We start from the raw sequence: 16,102 nt of genomic DNA, 5'->3' as shown, positions 1-16,102 counted from the left end.
TTTTTTTTTTGTGACCTCTCTGTCTGGTATCAGATGGGTGCTGTTCCACGAACAGCTCCTGGCTTCCCGTGAGCTGCATTCCTTGGTGCAGGGGCGTGGGTGGTTCTCATCGTCCCAGCAGGATGGGGCTGTAACAAGCGCTCAGAAACAACCCAGGGATCTCACTGAGCATCACGTGTGATCGTTGTGTGATATTCACACAACTTTATTAACCACAGCTGAGGAGGCCTGCCTGCCTTTTTTTTTTTTTCTTTTTTTTCTTTTTTTTTTTTTTTTTAGTAAGTGAATCCAAAAGAAGTTGAGCCGCACCTATAAAAGGCAGCAATTACAGACAGACTTTTAGACCAGCCTGTTATGTGCAGCATTAGACGTGTGATCAATATCTGCGAGAGAATGTTGCTACAAATAGTCCTGCCCTGGTGAGTGTACGCGGCGCTTGCTTCCTGCTGGCTCAGAATAGTTCGTGCCCCAGTCACTCTGCAACGTTTCTATTGGATTTTTTTTTTCCTAATACATAGGAAAGAAGCAAAGTCACTCAACGCAACTCAAAGAACAAAAAGAAGAAAAAAATAAAAAAAAAAGCTCCAAGTTCATAGATTGCATAGCAGTGTCGTTTGCTCACTAGAAGGAAATGACCTTTAACTCTGCCTTCGCCTTATGAAGCAATTTTCATTCCAAGAATACTTGTGTTTATGCAACTATAAATCAGCAGATTAAAAACAGGGGGAAGCTTTTGCCTGTGCAGCTGTTCCACAGAACTTATGTGGGTTTTTTATTATTATTATTAATTAATTAATTTATTTATTTATATTATCGTAAGCCTACAAACTGATAGCCCAGATGCGGATCTCTTTGAACCACCTGCAGGGTTTGTGCCCGGACCTGATGCTGCCGCCTGGTGTCCAGGTGATGCTCGGGGCTGGGTGAGGGCCATCCCTGGGCGCAGAGCTGTGCCCGTCCTGCATCATGCGAGGGCCTCGGGTAAGAGGAACAGGGATAAAACAAGCTCGTGAGCCCAGCTGCACCTAGGGATCAGCCGCTTTAGGGATCCGTGGAAAACTGCTTCCATCTGCCGTGTCTGCAGCAGCCAGGGAGGAAGAACTTGGGTTAGGAGAGAACTTGGCAATGGCTTTGGTGGGGGGAACATGAATTTTTGTGCCAAGGCCACTCTGGCGAATTCTTATTTCTTATATCTTCATCTTCCCAGCATCAGCCATCAAAGAGCGACCCCGGAGGCAGAGCGGGGCCGTTTGCTGCCGGCTGAAGTCAGTGCAAACCCCGGTAGGGAGCTGTGATGCTCTGGGGCGGGTGCGTGCCAAACTCCAGCACTACGGGGCACATTTTAGGAAGCAGAACTGCAGGACTTCACAGTAGCCTCCATTTAGGAAAACACAAAGTGCTCGGGACAGGAGGGAGCCAGGCCCTGCAGGGTGTGCCGGCTTGGCCGAGCTCTGCGGGGTGGTTCTGCAGCCTGTGGGGACGTTGCCTTTGAGGACAGCGCCCGATGAAGCACCCTGCTGCTCCGACTCGCGTCATGCTGCCATCGTGGTGAAGCTGTTTGTGTAGCTGTGCTGAGAATTTGGTTGGGTTCCTTCTTTCCTTCTTTCCGTCTTTCCTTCTTTCTCTCTTTCTCCCTGCAGCTTTCTTTCTGTCGGGTTTCTCTGCATGGCACCACAACCTGCTTTACCAGGATAATTCATACGGCCATGGCTGGGGAGAGGAGAGGCTGTCTGAGCTGATCCTGCTGCCAAACGAAATGCCTTTGGAAACGGAGCCAAGTAATCAGGTAAAATGCTTACTGCCTGCTGATGCCAAGCAGTGTCTTTTGCTATACTCCAAATATTTATGTCTCTGCAAAAGACATAAACATTTCAACAGCGGTCTCTTTAGCGCTTACTGCCAGCACTTAATGTGAAGTTGCTGTGTTCCGTGGTCCCAAACCTCCCTAAAGATGACGAATTCCTGCTGGGCGAACTCCTGACCTGCCCAGCCAGAGGCACGTAGCCCCAGCGTAGCCCCACGGCAGGAGAAATGAGCTCCAAGAAGCATCCTCATCGCCTTATTTCTCTTTTCCCTTTATTTTTCCTCTTTTCTCCACTCCCACGGTGCTTAACGTGGGCATTTGAGATCGAAAAGGTGCCTGTCTCTGTCCTGTTCAGAAGTACCAGAAATCAGGGAGCAGTTTGAGCCCCGGAGCTGGGAGGACAGCATCAGACCCTCCTCTAGCTCATCACACACTGTCCTGTGCCTCACCCTCAGACCCAGTTAATGTTAAAAGCTCAGTCCAGCTGGCGTGTCAGAGCTCAGTGCTTCTTCTATTATTCATTAATAATATACACATTTAGCCTCTTTTGTTCATCCTGAAATGCTGAATTACTCACTTCTATACGCTAGCAAACTACCCGTCCCATAAGAATTTCCCCAGTTAGCGTGAGTTATTGAGGAGCTGAATTAATCAACGTTATGGCAGCCAGAAGATAAAATCCCCACGCCCGTGTTGCTGCCTTTTTTTGTCTGCAAAAAGCCTTCCTCCCGCATTTTCAGAGCTTAGCGGATGGCATGTACATGGCAGGTTACATCTAAGCAGTACGCTCTCCAAAAAGTTTGCTCTTTTCTTAAATTTCATGAATATTTCAGGAACTTGCGCTAAGAGGTTTCAGCGCATTCCAGGACAATGATTTCGGGTTTCTCTTTTGCCCGAGGAGGAAACGTGGTCTTCTGTGACACATTCTGCATGGTTTGCATTATTCCTCCAGACAGGGCTTATTACGGTTACAAAATCAGATGGCCTGAAAATACACTACCTCCTTATGTAGGCTGACTGAGTGTATGTTCTTACAACTTTTCCTGTGATTTTCCATTCTTGTCAGTCCCTGACATGAGACGGGCATCGGATGTGGCTGTCTCTAGAAATTCATTCATTCTCCAAAGCCATGAGCAGAGTTAAGGAGCTGCATTTACTTTTCTCACCCTTTTGTCTCGTTATCTACGAGTGCTTGAATGGGTAAATAAACTTTGATAAAATTTTGTGATGAAATACACAGGATAACCAAATGAGTCTTTTCCAGCTGAAATGCCTGGGATTCTGTTACAAAATAACTACAGTGATTTGCATCAGCATTTGGTAACCATCAGCTTCATCACAGTACAAATTAGATCTCCGTGTAAATGTTGGGATTTGTCATTTTTTTAGTGATGTGCTTCCTTTGCTTGGAGTGATTCATCTGAATGTAACATAAGACCTCTTAAAAATAATACCGTTTAACAGATCTATTTGCTCCCTGCCAGGGATGTGCTCTCAGAAAAGGGAAGGAGCATTTAACTAAAGCAGGAAATCCATGTCAGAGTTTAAGATTTGTGCTTCCACTAATTGGTTTTACTTTAAAGACGTGCCTGACAGCAAACTGTGGAAATCATTCTAATTAAAACAACAGCAGCAACAACAAAAAACCAACTGCGGAATGGGAGAGCAGGCAATATGCAGAGGTATCTGGGTCATTCCTCCTTGCAGCTGGGGCAGAGAACTCGAGGAATGCCGACAGACGAGCTCTAGCAAGTCCACCCCTTGTAAAGTAGCAGGATCCTGCCTTCCAGCTGAGCGAGGTGGGTTTGCACAGGAACACCGAGCTGTTAACTGGGGCAGCGGGGATGCAGACAGTTCAACTTGCATTTGGGAGCAGAAGGGCGGAGGAGATGGCTGGGAACTGAAACTGCTGTGTGTGGAAGTGAATTACTGCGTTAAGACTAGAGAATGCCCTTTTCTTCTTTCTTTTCTTTTCTTTTCTTTTCTTTTCTTTTCTTTTCTTTTCTTTTCTTTTCTTTTCTTTTCTTTTCTTTTCTTTTCTTTTCTTTTCTTTTCTTTTCTTTTCTTTTCTTTTCTTTTCTTTTCTCTTCTCTTCTCTTCTCTTCTCTTCTCTTCTCTTCTCTTCTCTTCTCTTCTCTTCTCTTCTCTTCTCTTCTCTTCTCTTCTCTTCTCTTCTCTTCTCTTCTCTTCTCTTCTCTTCTCTTCTCTTCTCTTCTCGTTAATTTATTTATTTTAGAGTCTGAGTAAAACGAGGCTTACAAGACTCAGCAACACAAATTCCTTTGGCTCTTTTGCTTATACACACATTAACTATTCTTCTTAGTTAGCGGAGTTGAATGACGCTGAAGAAGTCACAGAGACAGCAACGTGCTTCTCCCGTTACAAGGCACTTCCCTGCCCTGGGACACAGAGCTCCAACTCCTAATTACAGGTGGATTAATTGGTGACAGCTGGGGCAGGTATTACCGAGCTGCACGCTGCGCTCTGCTGCCGTGCATCACCTCCGAGCAGGAGAAGGATCTGCCAGGGGTTTTTGGGCAGCTCCATTCGCAGCCCTGTGTGGTGATGGAAGGTGACATCCGTGGCAGTTCACAGGAACGTGCTGGGGCGTGGACTGGGACAGCTGGGGAGCAGCAGGTTGCTTACTGGGATGTGCCCACAGGGACGAAACCTCGGAGGAGCACAGCTAGCAGCAGCATTGCTCTGGGCACCCCACCTCTCATCGTCTGCTCTTGGAATCGGAGCCTACACTTGGCTCAGACGGAAAATAAGATTAAAAAGAAAACCATTTTCTTTCTAAATATTTCCCCATATACTGCACACACTTGTATTTTAAAGGATAAAAAAACCCCGTCTTACTCACTCTAATTCAGTCCCTAGTCTGGAGCAGCTTGCCTTGATTACATTGTACTAAATTACTCATCTTGGATATATGATTCTCTTTATTTTCTCTGCCAAGAGCAAAAATATGAGATTATTTGGCAAGAGGAATGTGTATCTGAAATGTCAAATTACAGCTCATAACTATTACGGGATAGTTTTGGCGTTAGCCCTTTGTGGTTGTTCCAAAACAGATGTCTCTTTCTAGGAGATCTTTAAAACTAATACATACTTCATGTTTGCTTTTAGCTGGTATTTCGAGAATGTCTCACAAGGACACTAGCTGGGTGCATATGTTGGTTTCGTCTAACTTTAAATTTCTCATTTCTCAAGACTTCCAAGTCTTGCATTAACTGATAATTCTGTGCACAGAGAATGCAAACATTGAGAACTGTGATCTTATTTTATTCTTTTTTTTTATTATTTTTATTTTTTTTTCCAACAACCAATATAGCCAAACTACCTAACTGGATCTTATTTAACTGAGAAATACAATGACACAACTAGTTCATATTTGTCAGCTTTTTCATCTACAGTAATGTTGCCACTGGAATATGATTAAATCTCCCTTGCTTTTGCCTTGTGAATTAACTAGTATCAGCTTTTACTAAAACTCAGTTAAGGCCTGTTCCTTGGTGTTGTAGCTCTGAAGCAGGTACCACAGCCGCACATGTTCAGCACGTGCACATTCATTCACTTCTCATGGGACTATGAACAATGGCTGTGGTCTACATTTCGTTGTATCTGCTAATTTGGTCCTCGGAGCTGGACTTGGAAAGGATTGGATTTGTGGGAATACAAAGGCTTAACAGAAAAATGGTAAGAGGCTGTCAAAAAAACTCTGAAATTTATTCTTTTTATTCCGAACACAGGAGGGATGGAAGCATGAAGGTTTCCGTATAAACAACTGTGCAGCTCAGCTTGTAGAAGGGATTTGCTAATGGTAAGCTGTGATAGCAAGCTGGCCTTCATTTTGTGATATTAAAGTGTCTGTATCTTGTAGAAAAATAACTTTGCTTGCTGCTGAGGAGGACACAAACCCATCAGGTACCAGCAGTGCCCATCGCTGCCGAGAAACTCCCTGACGTGCAGGTAGGGAAAATGGGACTGGGTAGGGACTGGAGTGGTCTTTGTATGGGAAAGTCAGCTGTGGTGACGCACGGCCCTCTGCAAAGTCTGCTCACACGAAATCGCTCTTGTCCAAAATGTCAGTGATGCCATTTTGACCGCTACGACATTCGGACCACTTGCAGCCCCCAGCTGTGGGTTAGCAGCACCTTCCACCTGGCTCCTGTGGCTTGGGAACCGTGGCTATCTCAAAATGTTTTTGGAGAGGTGGGAGGCGGCGACGCGGGGCTGGGCGAGGGTGCTTTGCACGAGGGGAAGCTCTGGGGCCGCTGGCTGCTCGCTTAATGAATCAAGCTGAAGGCTTCAAGTAGAGCTGTGCGTACTGCCAGATGATCGTTATGTCATGGAAGGGGCTTGGAAGGAAGAACTTGGAAGTTTGGTGACAGACTGATGATGGATCTGCCCGAGACTTGTTCAGATATCCTGCTGCAGAAGCTTCGCTCCCTGCTGATTGGATTAATGGTCAAAAGAGAGAGCTTGGCAGACTCCAAAAAATGCTGAAAATTCAGGCTTTCCACAGATTCGCTTTTGATGGCTTGAGCCTTTTAACCACATGGCAATTGTAGAGACTATAAACAAGATTGAATAATCCGGTTTAAGCAATCTTTAATAAAATATAAATTATTTTAATACACTATTATTGGCCCCTCCTTCAGGATATCACAAGTCTGCACTTTCGGGCTGACAAGCCCAAATGTGCTCTGTCAAATTACGAGCTCTGCTTTGGCTCACGCACAGCCTGGAGGCCCCAGTGCCCCCGCTGAAGCCCCGTTCTGGGGCATTTTGGGCACAAAGCCCAGAGCACAGCAGAGAAAAGCCACCAGGAGCTACCTGGGCAGTTCTCTCACCTGCCCCACACTCAGTGGATAACAGATGCTTTGCTCAGCCACCTGCCAGGCACACGGGACGTGGTGGGGAGCACGGGATGGAGAGGGGCTGGGGGGACGCTGGGGACCCCCAGCACTGCTGTGGGGCTCAGCACCCGCAGGATCAGCAGGCTGGGGGCAATCCAGTAAATCTGCCATAATAATAAACAAATAAATTAATAATAATAATAGTAATAATAATAATAATAATTAATAATAATAATAAATAATAATAATAATAATAATAATAATAATAATAATAATAATAATAATAATAATAATAAAGCACCTCGCTTTGTGGATCGAGGGCTACAAACAGTGGCAAGGTTCTACTTAAACCAAACTGGCTGAAGAGAAATTGATTCAGGAGCTGAGCACACTCACATCTGCCTGTTTTTTAAGATGAAATACTGCATATTTGTCAATTTTCTTCCTAATCCTAACTGCAACAGGCAGTTACAAGCCATGGGACTCCATCTACTCACCCATCTGAATCCTCTCCCCCCCTCCCTTTATTTTTTGGTGGACGCCACACCAAGTTTGCCATTTGAGTATCATTACACCCCGTAGACAAGGATTTTCTCACAGAGATAAATTTTTCCTCTCCATCTGTGCACTGGAAATGACACAAAACGCCCTTTTCCTGTTCTCTGAGAAAATTTTCCCTGCTACCAGCACTTGCAAGAGACGAGGAAGGTGAAGTCACCGATGCGAGCAGTGAGAAGCGAGCAGTGCTTGTGAAGTTTTTCATCATCTTTCCCCAGTAGCAGCAAACTCCCCACTATTTGTTTTTGGCAGTAACTCAGTGCTGTGTGTGACCTGTTCCCAAAAACCCAGGCAGCTGCAGTGCTGGTGCCCAGCAGCGCCCATGCCCCCAGGGAGGTGCTGGGGAGCCCAGGGGCAGCCGGCACGCAGGGCAGCCTCACGTGGGGCAGCAGAGTGTTTCTGGCTGTGGATGGCCATAATTTACCCAGATTTTGGTCTGCTGCTACTCTGTAAAATACCTATGGAGCCAGCCCAGCGCTGGGCTGGCAGGCTGCTGCTGATGTTCAAAAAACTTGCTTTTGTAAAGCAAAAAATGAAGCAGCTCAATACAAAGCTTCCATGCAGCAAGATAGGTCCGAATAATTTCGGCAGGGGGTGGGTTGGCTTTTTAGCTTTCTAAAAACAGAAATTATCACTACGGTCATGCCATTTGGCCTCCATGTCCTGGTCACCGAGGCTCCTCTGTCCAGCCTGCACGTTGTATTTGCAGCGTGTGTCCTCCTACCACTGTGTTTGAAAAATGCCTCTAATTTCTAGCGCTTTTTCCTGACATTTTCCGTTAGCTATCCAACCGAAATGAGACAATGGGTGAAAAAAAGAAAATGCTGAAACTTTCAGCGAGTTTGATCTCTTTGAAAACCGAGCATCCAAAGATGGTTTTCTTAAAACTCTTGCAGTCACTTTTACCACGGATACATAGCACCAAAATTAGGAGCCTGTGACAATCCCACTAAGCACTTACCTGCAGCTTTAAACCCCTAAATCCTCGGAAAGCCTGGGCTCTGGGCCCAGTGCTGCAAGGAGCTCTCTGTGCTCCTTCCCTGCCCCGAGCTGACTGTCAGACAGGTCTTCTGCAGCTCAGGCTTTCAAAACAGCCTGGGGCAGAAAGGAAGAAGTAATTTAATAACCGGCAGGTAGGAGGTGATTGATTCTGGAGGCCTTACGGAGGTGGAATTGTTATTTGTAAACAGCTGGAAAGGAAAAGCGATGGCTAAGGGTGTGCTTTCTGCTCCACCTCGGGCCAGTTTCTTCTCTGAGAGTTTTGTGGGGTCGCTTTTTGGCAAAAGAGAAGCCCCATTTCGCTGTGGTATTTGCTCTGCCCCCTTTGGGCTTGTGTCTAAAGTCACGCGTGATTAAAGTGCCCAAATTTTGTGGCTTCAGAGATGTAGGAATGTGGTACACGTAGAAAGTGTCTTATAATGCCAAGTGTTTTTTCCAGTGTTACTGTTATTTTACTTTTTTTTACCTTTTTTTTTTTTTCTTTTCACTAAAGATGCTTTTATCATGGCAGGGTCTTCGCTCTACCTCTTACATTTTTGTACAAAGTATTCGGTATTTGTCCTGGCAAAAATCCACTGACGGGCTTTGATTTTTTGCAAGCACATCGGGGGAATGATCCTGTTGGCTTCACAATGGGTACAAAGGACTTGGCCATCAGGAGCTATTTTTAAAAATGAAGTCATAACTGTAATGTAAAAAAATAATAATGAAAAAAATAAATGACCCAAAGCGTTTGCTGTCACTGCTGCCTGCATTTCATAGTGCACAAAGCTGTCCTGTTTTGCTGCTTCCTTTGTACACGTTTGTCACTGGCTGTCTCCCTCCGGGGCACACTCCCCAGGAGCGTTTCCAGCTGCCCCCACCCAACACCAGCCTTGGCTGCTGGGATTCACTGCAGCCCCCAAGGCACGCAGCAGAGCCCATGCTGAGCCCATGCTGAGCTGCAGGGCACAAGCCCATGGGCAGTGCTTGGGGCCAGGGGGGTGAGGAGCTGGTGAGGGGAGAGCCTGGCTGCTGGCCCCATCCTCATCCTCATCCCTGGCCCCATCCCCGTCCCCTTCCCTAGTCTCATCCCCATCCCATTCCTTATCCCCATCCCCATCCCATCTCCATCCCAGATCCCCATCCCATATCCCATCCCCATCCCATATCCCCATCCCATATCCCCACCCCATCCCATATCCCCATCCCCATCCCATATCCCCATCCCATCCCCATCCCGTATCCCATCCCCATCCCATCCTATATCCCATATCCCCACCCCATATCCCCATCCTATCCCCACCCCATATCCCACCCCACTCCATATCCCGTATCCCACCCCATATCCCTATCCCATCCCGTATCCCCATCCCATATCCCTATCCCATCCCATATCCCCATCCCATATCCCATCCCATATCCCCATTCCATATCCCCATCCCCATCCCACCCCATATCCCAATCCCCACATCCCCATCCCATATCCCGTCCCCATATCCCCATATCCCCATCCCATATCCTATAACCCCACCCCATATCCCCATCCCATCCCATATCCCCATCCCCACCCCATATCCCCATCCTATCCCATCCCCATCCCGTATCCCATCCCATATCCCCATCCCCATCCTCACCCCATATCCCCATCCCATATCTGCATCTCATCCCATATCCCCACCCCATCCCATCCCATATCCCCAACCCCATCCCACCCCATATCCCACCCCATTCCATATCCCATATCCCCATCCCATATCCCCATCCCATTTCCCCACCCCATCCCCATCCCATCCCCATCCCATCCCATATCCACATCCCATCCCCATCCCCATCCCCACATCCCCATCCCATCCCATATCCCCACCCTATATCCCCATCCCATATCCCACCCCATTCCATATCCCGTATCCCTATCCCATATCCCATCCCATATCCCTATCCCATCCCCATCCCATCCCATATCCCAATCCCCACATCCCCATCCCCATCCCATCCCATATCCCCACCCTATATCCCCATCCCATATCCCACCCCATAACCCATCCTGTATCCTCATTCCATACCCCATACCCCACCCCATACCCCATACCCCATATCCCATCCCCATCCCCTCCCCATCCCTATCCCCATCCCATATCCCACCCCACATCCTCATCCCATATCCCACCCCATACCCCACCCCCATCCCACCCCATATCCCACCCCATTCCATATCCCATATCCCCATCCCATATCCCTATTCCATCCCCATCCCATTTCCCCACCCCATATCCCACCCCCATCCCATATCCCACCCCATATCCTCATCCCATATCCCATCCCATATCCCAATCCCCACATCCCCATCCCATCCAATATCCCACACCATATCCCACCCCATATCCCCATCCTGTATCCTCATCCCATATCCCAATCCCCATATCCCCACCCTCTCCCCATCCCATATCCTACCCCATACCCCATACCCCATATCCCATATCCCATCCCCATCCCCTCCCCATCCCAAATCCCCATCCCAAATCCCCATCCCCATCCCATATCCCACCCCACATCCCCACCCCATACCCCACCCCACATCCCAATCCCACCCCACACCCCCTCCCCTCCCCGCCCCGCCCCTCTGCGCGTTGCCTCCTCCCCCCCCCTCACCCACCCCCCGCGGCGGCCCCGCCTCTCCCACCCCATCCCGGCGCGGGCGCGGGCGCGGCGCGGGGCCGGGGCCGTGCGGCGGCGGCTGCCGGGTGCCTGCAGCCGGGGTTAGGGTTAGGGTTAGGGTTAGGGTTAGGGTTAGGGGTTAGGGGCTGGGGGTGGGAGGGGGAGGGGGGGGGTGCCTGGCACCCCGCGCCCCCGCGAAGATGGCCGGGGCCATCATCGAGAACATGAGCACCAAGAAGCTCTGCATCGTCGGCGGCGTGCTGCTGGTCTTCCAGGTCATCGCCTTCCTCGTGGGGGGGCTCATCGGTGAGTCCGGACCCCCCCCACCCCACCCCCAAAATCCCACCCTCTCGGTGCTCTCGGTCCCTTTGTGCTCGCTGCTCTCCCCCCCCCCCCCCCCCCTCCGCCTCCCAGCAGCCCGGCCAGGAGGGGCAGAGAAAAGAGAGAAAAGTTTTTTTTTTATTATTTTTTTTTGGCACGGGAGGCGGGGAGGCGCTCAGCATGGCGACCGGGCCGCGGGGAGCTCGGCTGCTTTTCGGGATTCCCCCCCCCGGAGCCTTCCCCATGCTCCCCCTCCTCGCTTTGCAGCCGCAGGAGGAGGAGGAACGAACCCCCCCCCACCACCACCAGCTCCGTTTGCACAGAGGACGAAGCCCCCTCCCTGCTCTCAGATTAAAAAAATTAAGATTAATCATTGCAATAAATTAATAAAAGCCGGGGAAGGGGGGGGCCACGCCGCTCGGGGCGCTCCCATTGTCTGGGCTGCGCTGGGGCCGCCCCCCCCCCTTCCCCCATTTCCACCCCCTTCCCCCGTTTCCACCCCCTTCCCTTCCCCTCCACCCCTTTCCCCTCCGCTTTTGTCCGGCTTCGCCCCGGGGGCGCTGCTCGGGGCCCCGGGGGCTGGGGTTGGGGTTGGGGGGGGGGGGGGGCAGAAATCGGGGCTGTGCAGCCAGGAGCTGCCCCGGGGGTCCTGCGCCCCCCGCCGGGCTCCCCTGCACTGCCCCGGGGGTGCTGAGCCCGGGGGTCCCGGCTGGGTGCTGGCCCCATGTCCCCCCCCCCCCCTTACCCAGGACCCAAAATCCCCGAAACTTGAGTTGCCCTCCTTCTGCCTCTGCTCCCCGCCTCCATCCCCAAAGCGGCTGCGGCGAGCTTTGGGCTAAAACCCAGCGTTTTCTGGTCTTGTGGGCCTGACCCTGTGCTGAATCCCAGCGGGACTGGGTTTTTTTTCATTCCCTTTCTTTCTGAAGGAGCTGGTTTCGGGGACACGTTACCGAGCTCCGTGCTGATTCACGAGAGAAATTCCTCGGCCTGTGCAGAGAAGCCATGCTCGGTGCTCCTTCATCTTAGGGCACTGCTAGAAAAAAACCCTTAAAGTTCATAAAACGCTAGCTGCACGTACAAAAGGAGCACGCTGATTAGAAAGCCCCGTTTCTGTTTTCGTGTGGGGACAGGCGTGATCAGCCTGGTGTTTGCGGGGTCCGAGCAGCCCTCTTGTTCATTTCTCTGTCCCTACAAACCCTCCTGTTAGGTTGTTCTCCCACCGGGTGCCTTCTCGGGGCCACACAACCCAAACCCAGGGCGGCTCCACGTGGGTTGGGTAAGGGCATCTTCCCCCAGGGGGCTGTTAGGGGCAGGCTTCCTTTAATTGCTGCAAAACCCCACTGCGAGGCTTTCCAAATGCTCTTCCCCTCCTGCCCTAGGGGCTCGCGTGGCTCCTACCACGGTGACTCTTGCCCCTGAACCGCTGGGAGCCTTCCTGCGAGCTGCTGGGCTCCCTGGTGCACGGCATGCAAGTGGGTATCGCTGCCTGAAACGCTTTTTGGGGAGCAATCATGGCCTGTGCCTCGCTCCCCACGTCCCCAGTCCTGGGTGCTGCAGGCTGGTGGCCGGCACCGTGTCCCCCGTGCCACCGCAGGGTGCCCAGCCCCAGCCCCTGCCCCGTGCCCCTTCCCAAGAGGAGCCCAGCAGGAGACGTGTCGGTGGTAAATGTCCTCCTGCAGCGTCCCCGCGGGCACTGCTGGTGCTCCTGGTGGAGCACACGGTGGGATGCGAGCCGAGGGGTCACTGAAATAGTCCTGGGCTGGTTTGATCCAGCGCAGCGCACGGGCACCGAGAATCTGGTTATTTTCGTTTATCCAGGTCTAGACGAACCAAAATATGTACACAACCAAAATATGTACACAACCGGGACGCAGCTACAAAGCGAAGCCAGCCGCTCCTTGAGCAGTCGGTTAGGTCATGTTTCAAAACAATGACTAAGTGCTCTATTTTAACAGATTATTTTGCCAGTTGGAAATACACAAATGCAGCACGTTGGTACCTGATCGGGCAGCAAGGCTTCGTTCGCCTGAAATCGTGTTTTCTGCCAGGGGTAGCTCTCAATCTGGTTCCTGAACAGCAACCTGTGTTAATGCCTGAGCTTTAATCAGGCTTGCAGACTCTCTCGTTCAGATATAAGACTTTTATCAGCGCTCCCTGGGATTTTTGCTCGAAGTGCCTGTTGGCAGCACGTACGTGGGATGTACACGTACAGGAGTCATCGCCTGGGGGGGTGAAGCTCCTGTGGCAGCCCAAGGGAGCTCGGCAAAGCCAAGGAGCGAGAAACCCTTGCAGGGTCGTGTCTCTGAGCTGCTGCCCTGCTGCTGGGGGAGCTGTGGGCTCCAGAGAGCTGCACCTCTGTCCCGGAGCACCCAGCTCCCTGCCCTGCTGCGGCCCCTGCAAGGCTTTGCTCTGTGTCCGTGCTGTGCCTGCTGTTAGGCACGAGGTAATATGGGATCCATAAAACCAGTTGCAACGAGGCCTCCTCCTTGCATTCCTGCTATAAAGGACGGGGTGTTTGTATCAGAGGAGAAAAGGATCAAACAGGGATGCTTCCTGCTATCAGTCGAGTGTTAATGGGGGAGAAACCCGGCTGGGTCTGCTTTGTATTCGGCATTCCCACAGCCCTCACACACCATGCATATGTATATCTGCACGCTCTGCCTTTGCAGTGCCTGGCCTGGGGTCAGCCACCTGCCTGTCCCCAGGGTGTCCCCAGGCTCTGCTTGTGCCAAGCAGCTCGTGGAGGGTTGGGGTTTGGTGCTAGGACAGGGCTTCTCCTGCTGAACCAGCGGCAGCATTGGTCGGGTCCTGCTGCTTCTGGAAGTTTTGAGTGGAACAAAGACAAGCGAGGACAGCCGTGTCCTGCCCCAGTGCCGGCCGGGTGCTGGAACCAGTCAGTGGCAGGCTGACCTCGATGCCTTTTGGCTGTGTTTAAACCAAAGCTCTGGATTACAAATCTTTGTCCTCTGTGTACCACGTGGGAGCTGCTCACAGAGTCCTTGCATTCTGGAGTTCCTTTATGCGTGCCATTTATTATTATTATTTTTTTTTACTTAAAGATAAGAATACCACTGCTCAAATCTGGAGTTCATGGCCGTAGCAGGGAACTCTGTGTTGTCCTAAGCCTGCTGCAGGCTGCCATCCAGGTGCCTGCAGGCAGTGATTTACATGTCCCGTCGGGCTGTGAGCTGCTGCCTGACCCCGTGAGAGCTGCATCAGGCACTGCACACCCTTAGACCCGATCTGACAGGCTTGGACAGGGACCCACTTCTTCTCCCCGGGGATTCGGGCTGCCCTTGGTGTCCAGGAGAGGCCCCAGAGGGATGGAGGGCTCGGGGTGAGCCCAGTGGCATGCACACTTAGGAACTGATAACCCCCCCTTGGACAACTTCTCACTACTTCTAGGACCACAGGGATGCCTCGTGAGGATTCAGATTACCTTGTTTTCCGTTCAAATGAGCTGGCTTTGGATGTAAGAGGACTTTTCTGTAGCCAAGCCAAAGAGCAGGCACACACACACACGGCAAAGTGCCGGCAGTCCCGTACCAGCTGTGCGTTTTACAAATTAACTGCTTGGAAAAGTGGAGGTGTCTGTTCTAGCACATGGGTCCTCTGGGACGAGGGGGCTGCATTTGTGATCAAGCAGGTTCGCTGCCTCCTTGCCTTGGTTTAAGGTTGAAAAAACTGGAATTGTTTTGACTGGAGCAAATAAAACTCCTGCTTGTGTGTCTCGCCCAGAGAGATAATGAGTCATGAGTATAAATGGCTGAGCAGCTATCAACAATCCCCGGTCATTATCTAAATGTCTGACTTGGCTCCTGAGCAGTGAGTTTCCAGGATTTCATTTCCTTTCCCGGGATTTCATTACCTCCCCGGGCCGGGTGGCTGTGGCGGAGCAGGGCCCGGTGCCGGCCCCTCCGGCTGCGCTGCGGGCACCGGTGCCAAGAGCGGCCCCTGCGCGGGCACATTCCTCCGGTGCTGCGGCCTTGGCAGCGGCTCTGGGAGCTGAGGAAAAAGCAGACGTGAAAGGTCACGGCTGTGCAGCTTGTGTCCGCCTGGTCCTTCTCGTTAAGAGCTGGAACTGCAGCTAAATGGGCAAATGTACCTCAAATTGGCGGTTCTGAGGCAGAGACATGCGCTCGGGGCTTTGAGGAGCAGGCAGTAGGGGCTGTAAATCCTGTGAGGTATTTTTTTTTTACTTCATGCTTCTCACAGTTGCTTCACCTCCAAGCTGCAGCTAATTCAGTGAGTTGCATCAGGGAGCTGCAGGCCTCCAGCTGATGCGAAGCGCGAAGGGCTCTTGCTCCGCTCCTCCTCTCGGTGTCACCACGCCGGCTGAATAGGCCCGGGTAGGGATTTAGCAGGAAGTCTTTTCTGCAGCACATAAAGCTGCCGGCCTTTGAAGTCTAGGCGGCTGTCTTCCACGCCTGCTCGGAGGCCCTTTGAAGGAGGGTGTGTGTCTGCGCCCCAGTGCCAGGCCCTGTCTGCGAGGGGCTGAGGGGGCCGCAGGGACCTCGCTGTGTCCCAGCACCCTGAGGCACTGCTGGGTGACACCGGGTCTCTGTGGCTGTTTTGGGGCCTTTTCCACAGGGTTTACATCTTGCCCAGGCATAGCAAGAAATGTGTTTGGTCCTGGCTGAGAACTGACAGAGGATGGCTTGGGGGGAGACCCAAGGGCCTTCGTGGTGATTAGTACGTCAGTGCTACCGTACTTTTCTCGGTTGCTGCTGCTCTCTGAGAACTGACCCGCTGAAGAAGTCTCCAGCTTGCCTTGCCCTGAGAGGCTCTGCTCCTTCTTTCCACAGCCTCTTGCTGCAGGAGGATGCAGCAGTGGCATCCAAGAAGAAACCTCAGGCAGAGAGCTGTTGCGGTCGTGCCGCATGGCGTTAACGAGCACAGGCAGTCCCAGCGGCCGCAGCAG

General features: G+C 51.4%; 1 protein-coding gene across 3 annotated transcripts in view; it reads left to right on the top strand.

Annotated features, from left to right (window-relative positions):
• The first annotated feature begins 3,446 nt into the window (after positions 1–3,446).
• WLS (Wnt ligand secretion mediator) overlaps positions 3,447–16,102 on the top strand; it is a 36,905-nt gene continuing 24,249 nt past the window's right edge. The window contains exons 1-2 of one of the 3 annotated variants that reach the window (XM_072042098.1): positions 3,499–3,603; positions 5,688–5,776. Coding sequence is in view for 2 of the 3 variants with exons in the window: in XM_038182941.2 (XP_038038869.2) it covers positions 3,462–3,603 (142 nt within the window). In the remaining variant the exon portion in view is untranslated. Of the gene's footprint in view, positions 3,604–5,687; positions 5,777–10,920; positions 11,167–16,102 lie in introns of those variants that run through there. The other 2 variants (XM_038182941.2, XM_038182942.2) reach the window with 2 other exon arrangements.

This window comes from Anas platyrhynchos, chromosome 8, assembly GCF_047663525.1.
Source record: "Anas platyrhynchos isolate ZD024472 breed Pekin duck chromosome 8, IASCAAS_PekinDuck_T2T, whole genome shotgun sequence".
Classification (NCBI taxonomy): domain Eukaryota; kingdom Metazoa; phylum Chordata; class Aves; order Anseriformes; family Anatidae; genus Anas; species Anas platyrhynchos.
This window is presented reverse-complemented; position numbering and strand designations above follow the sequence as displayed.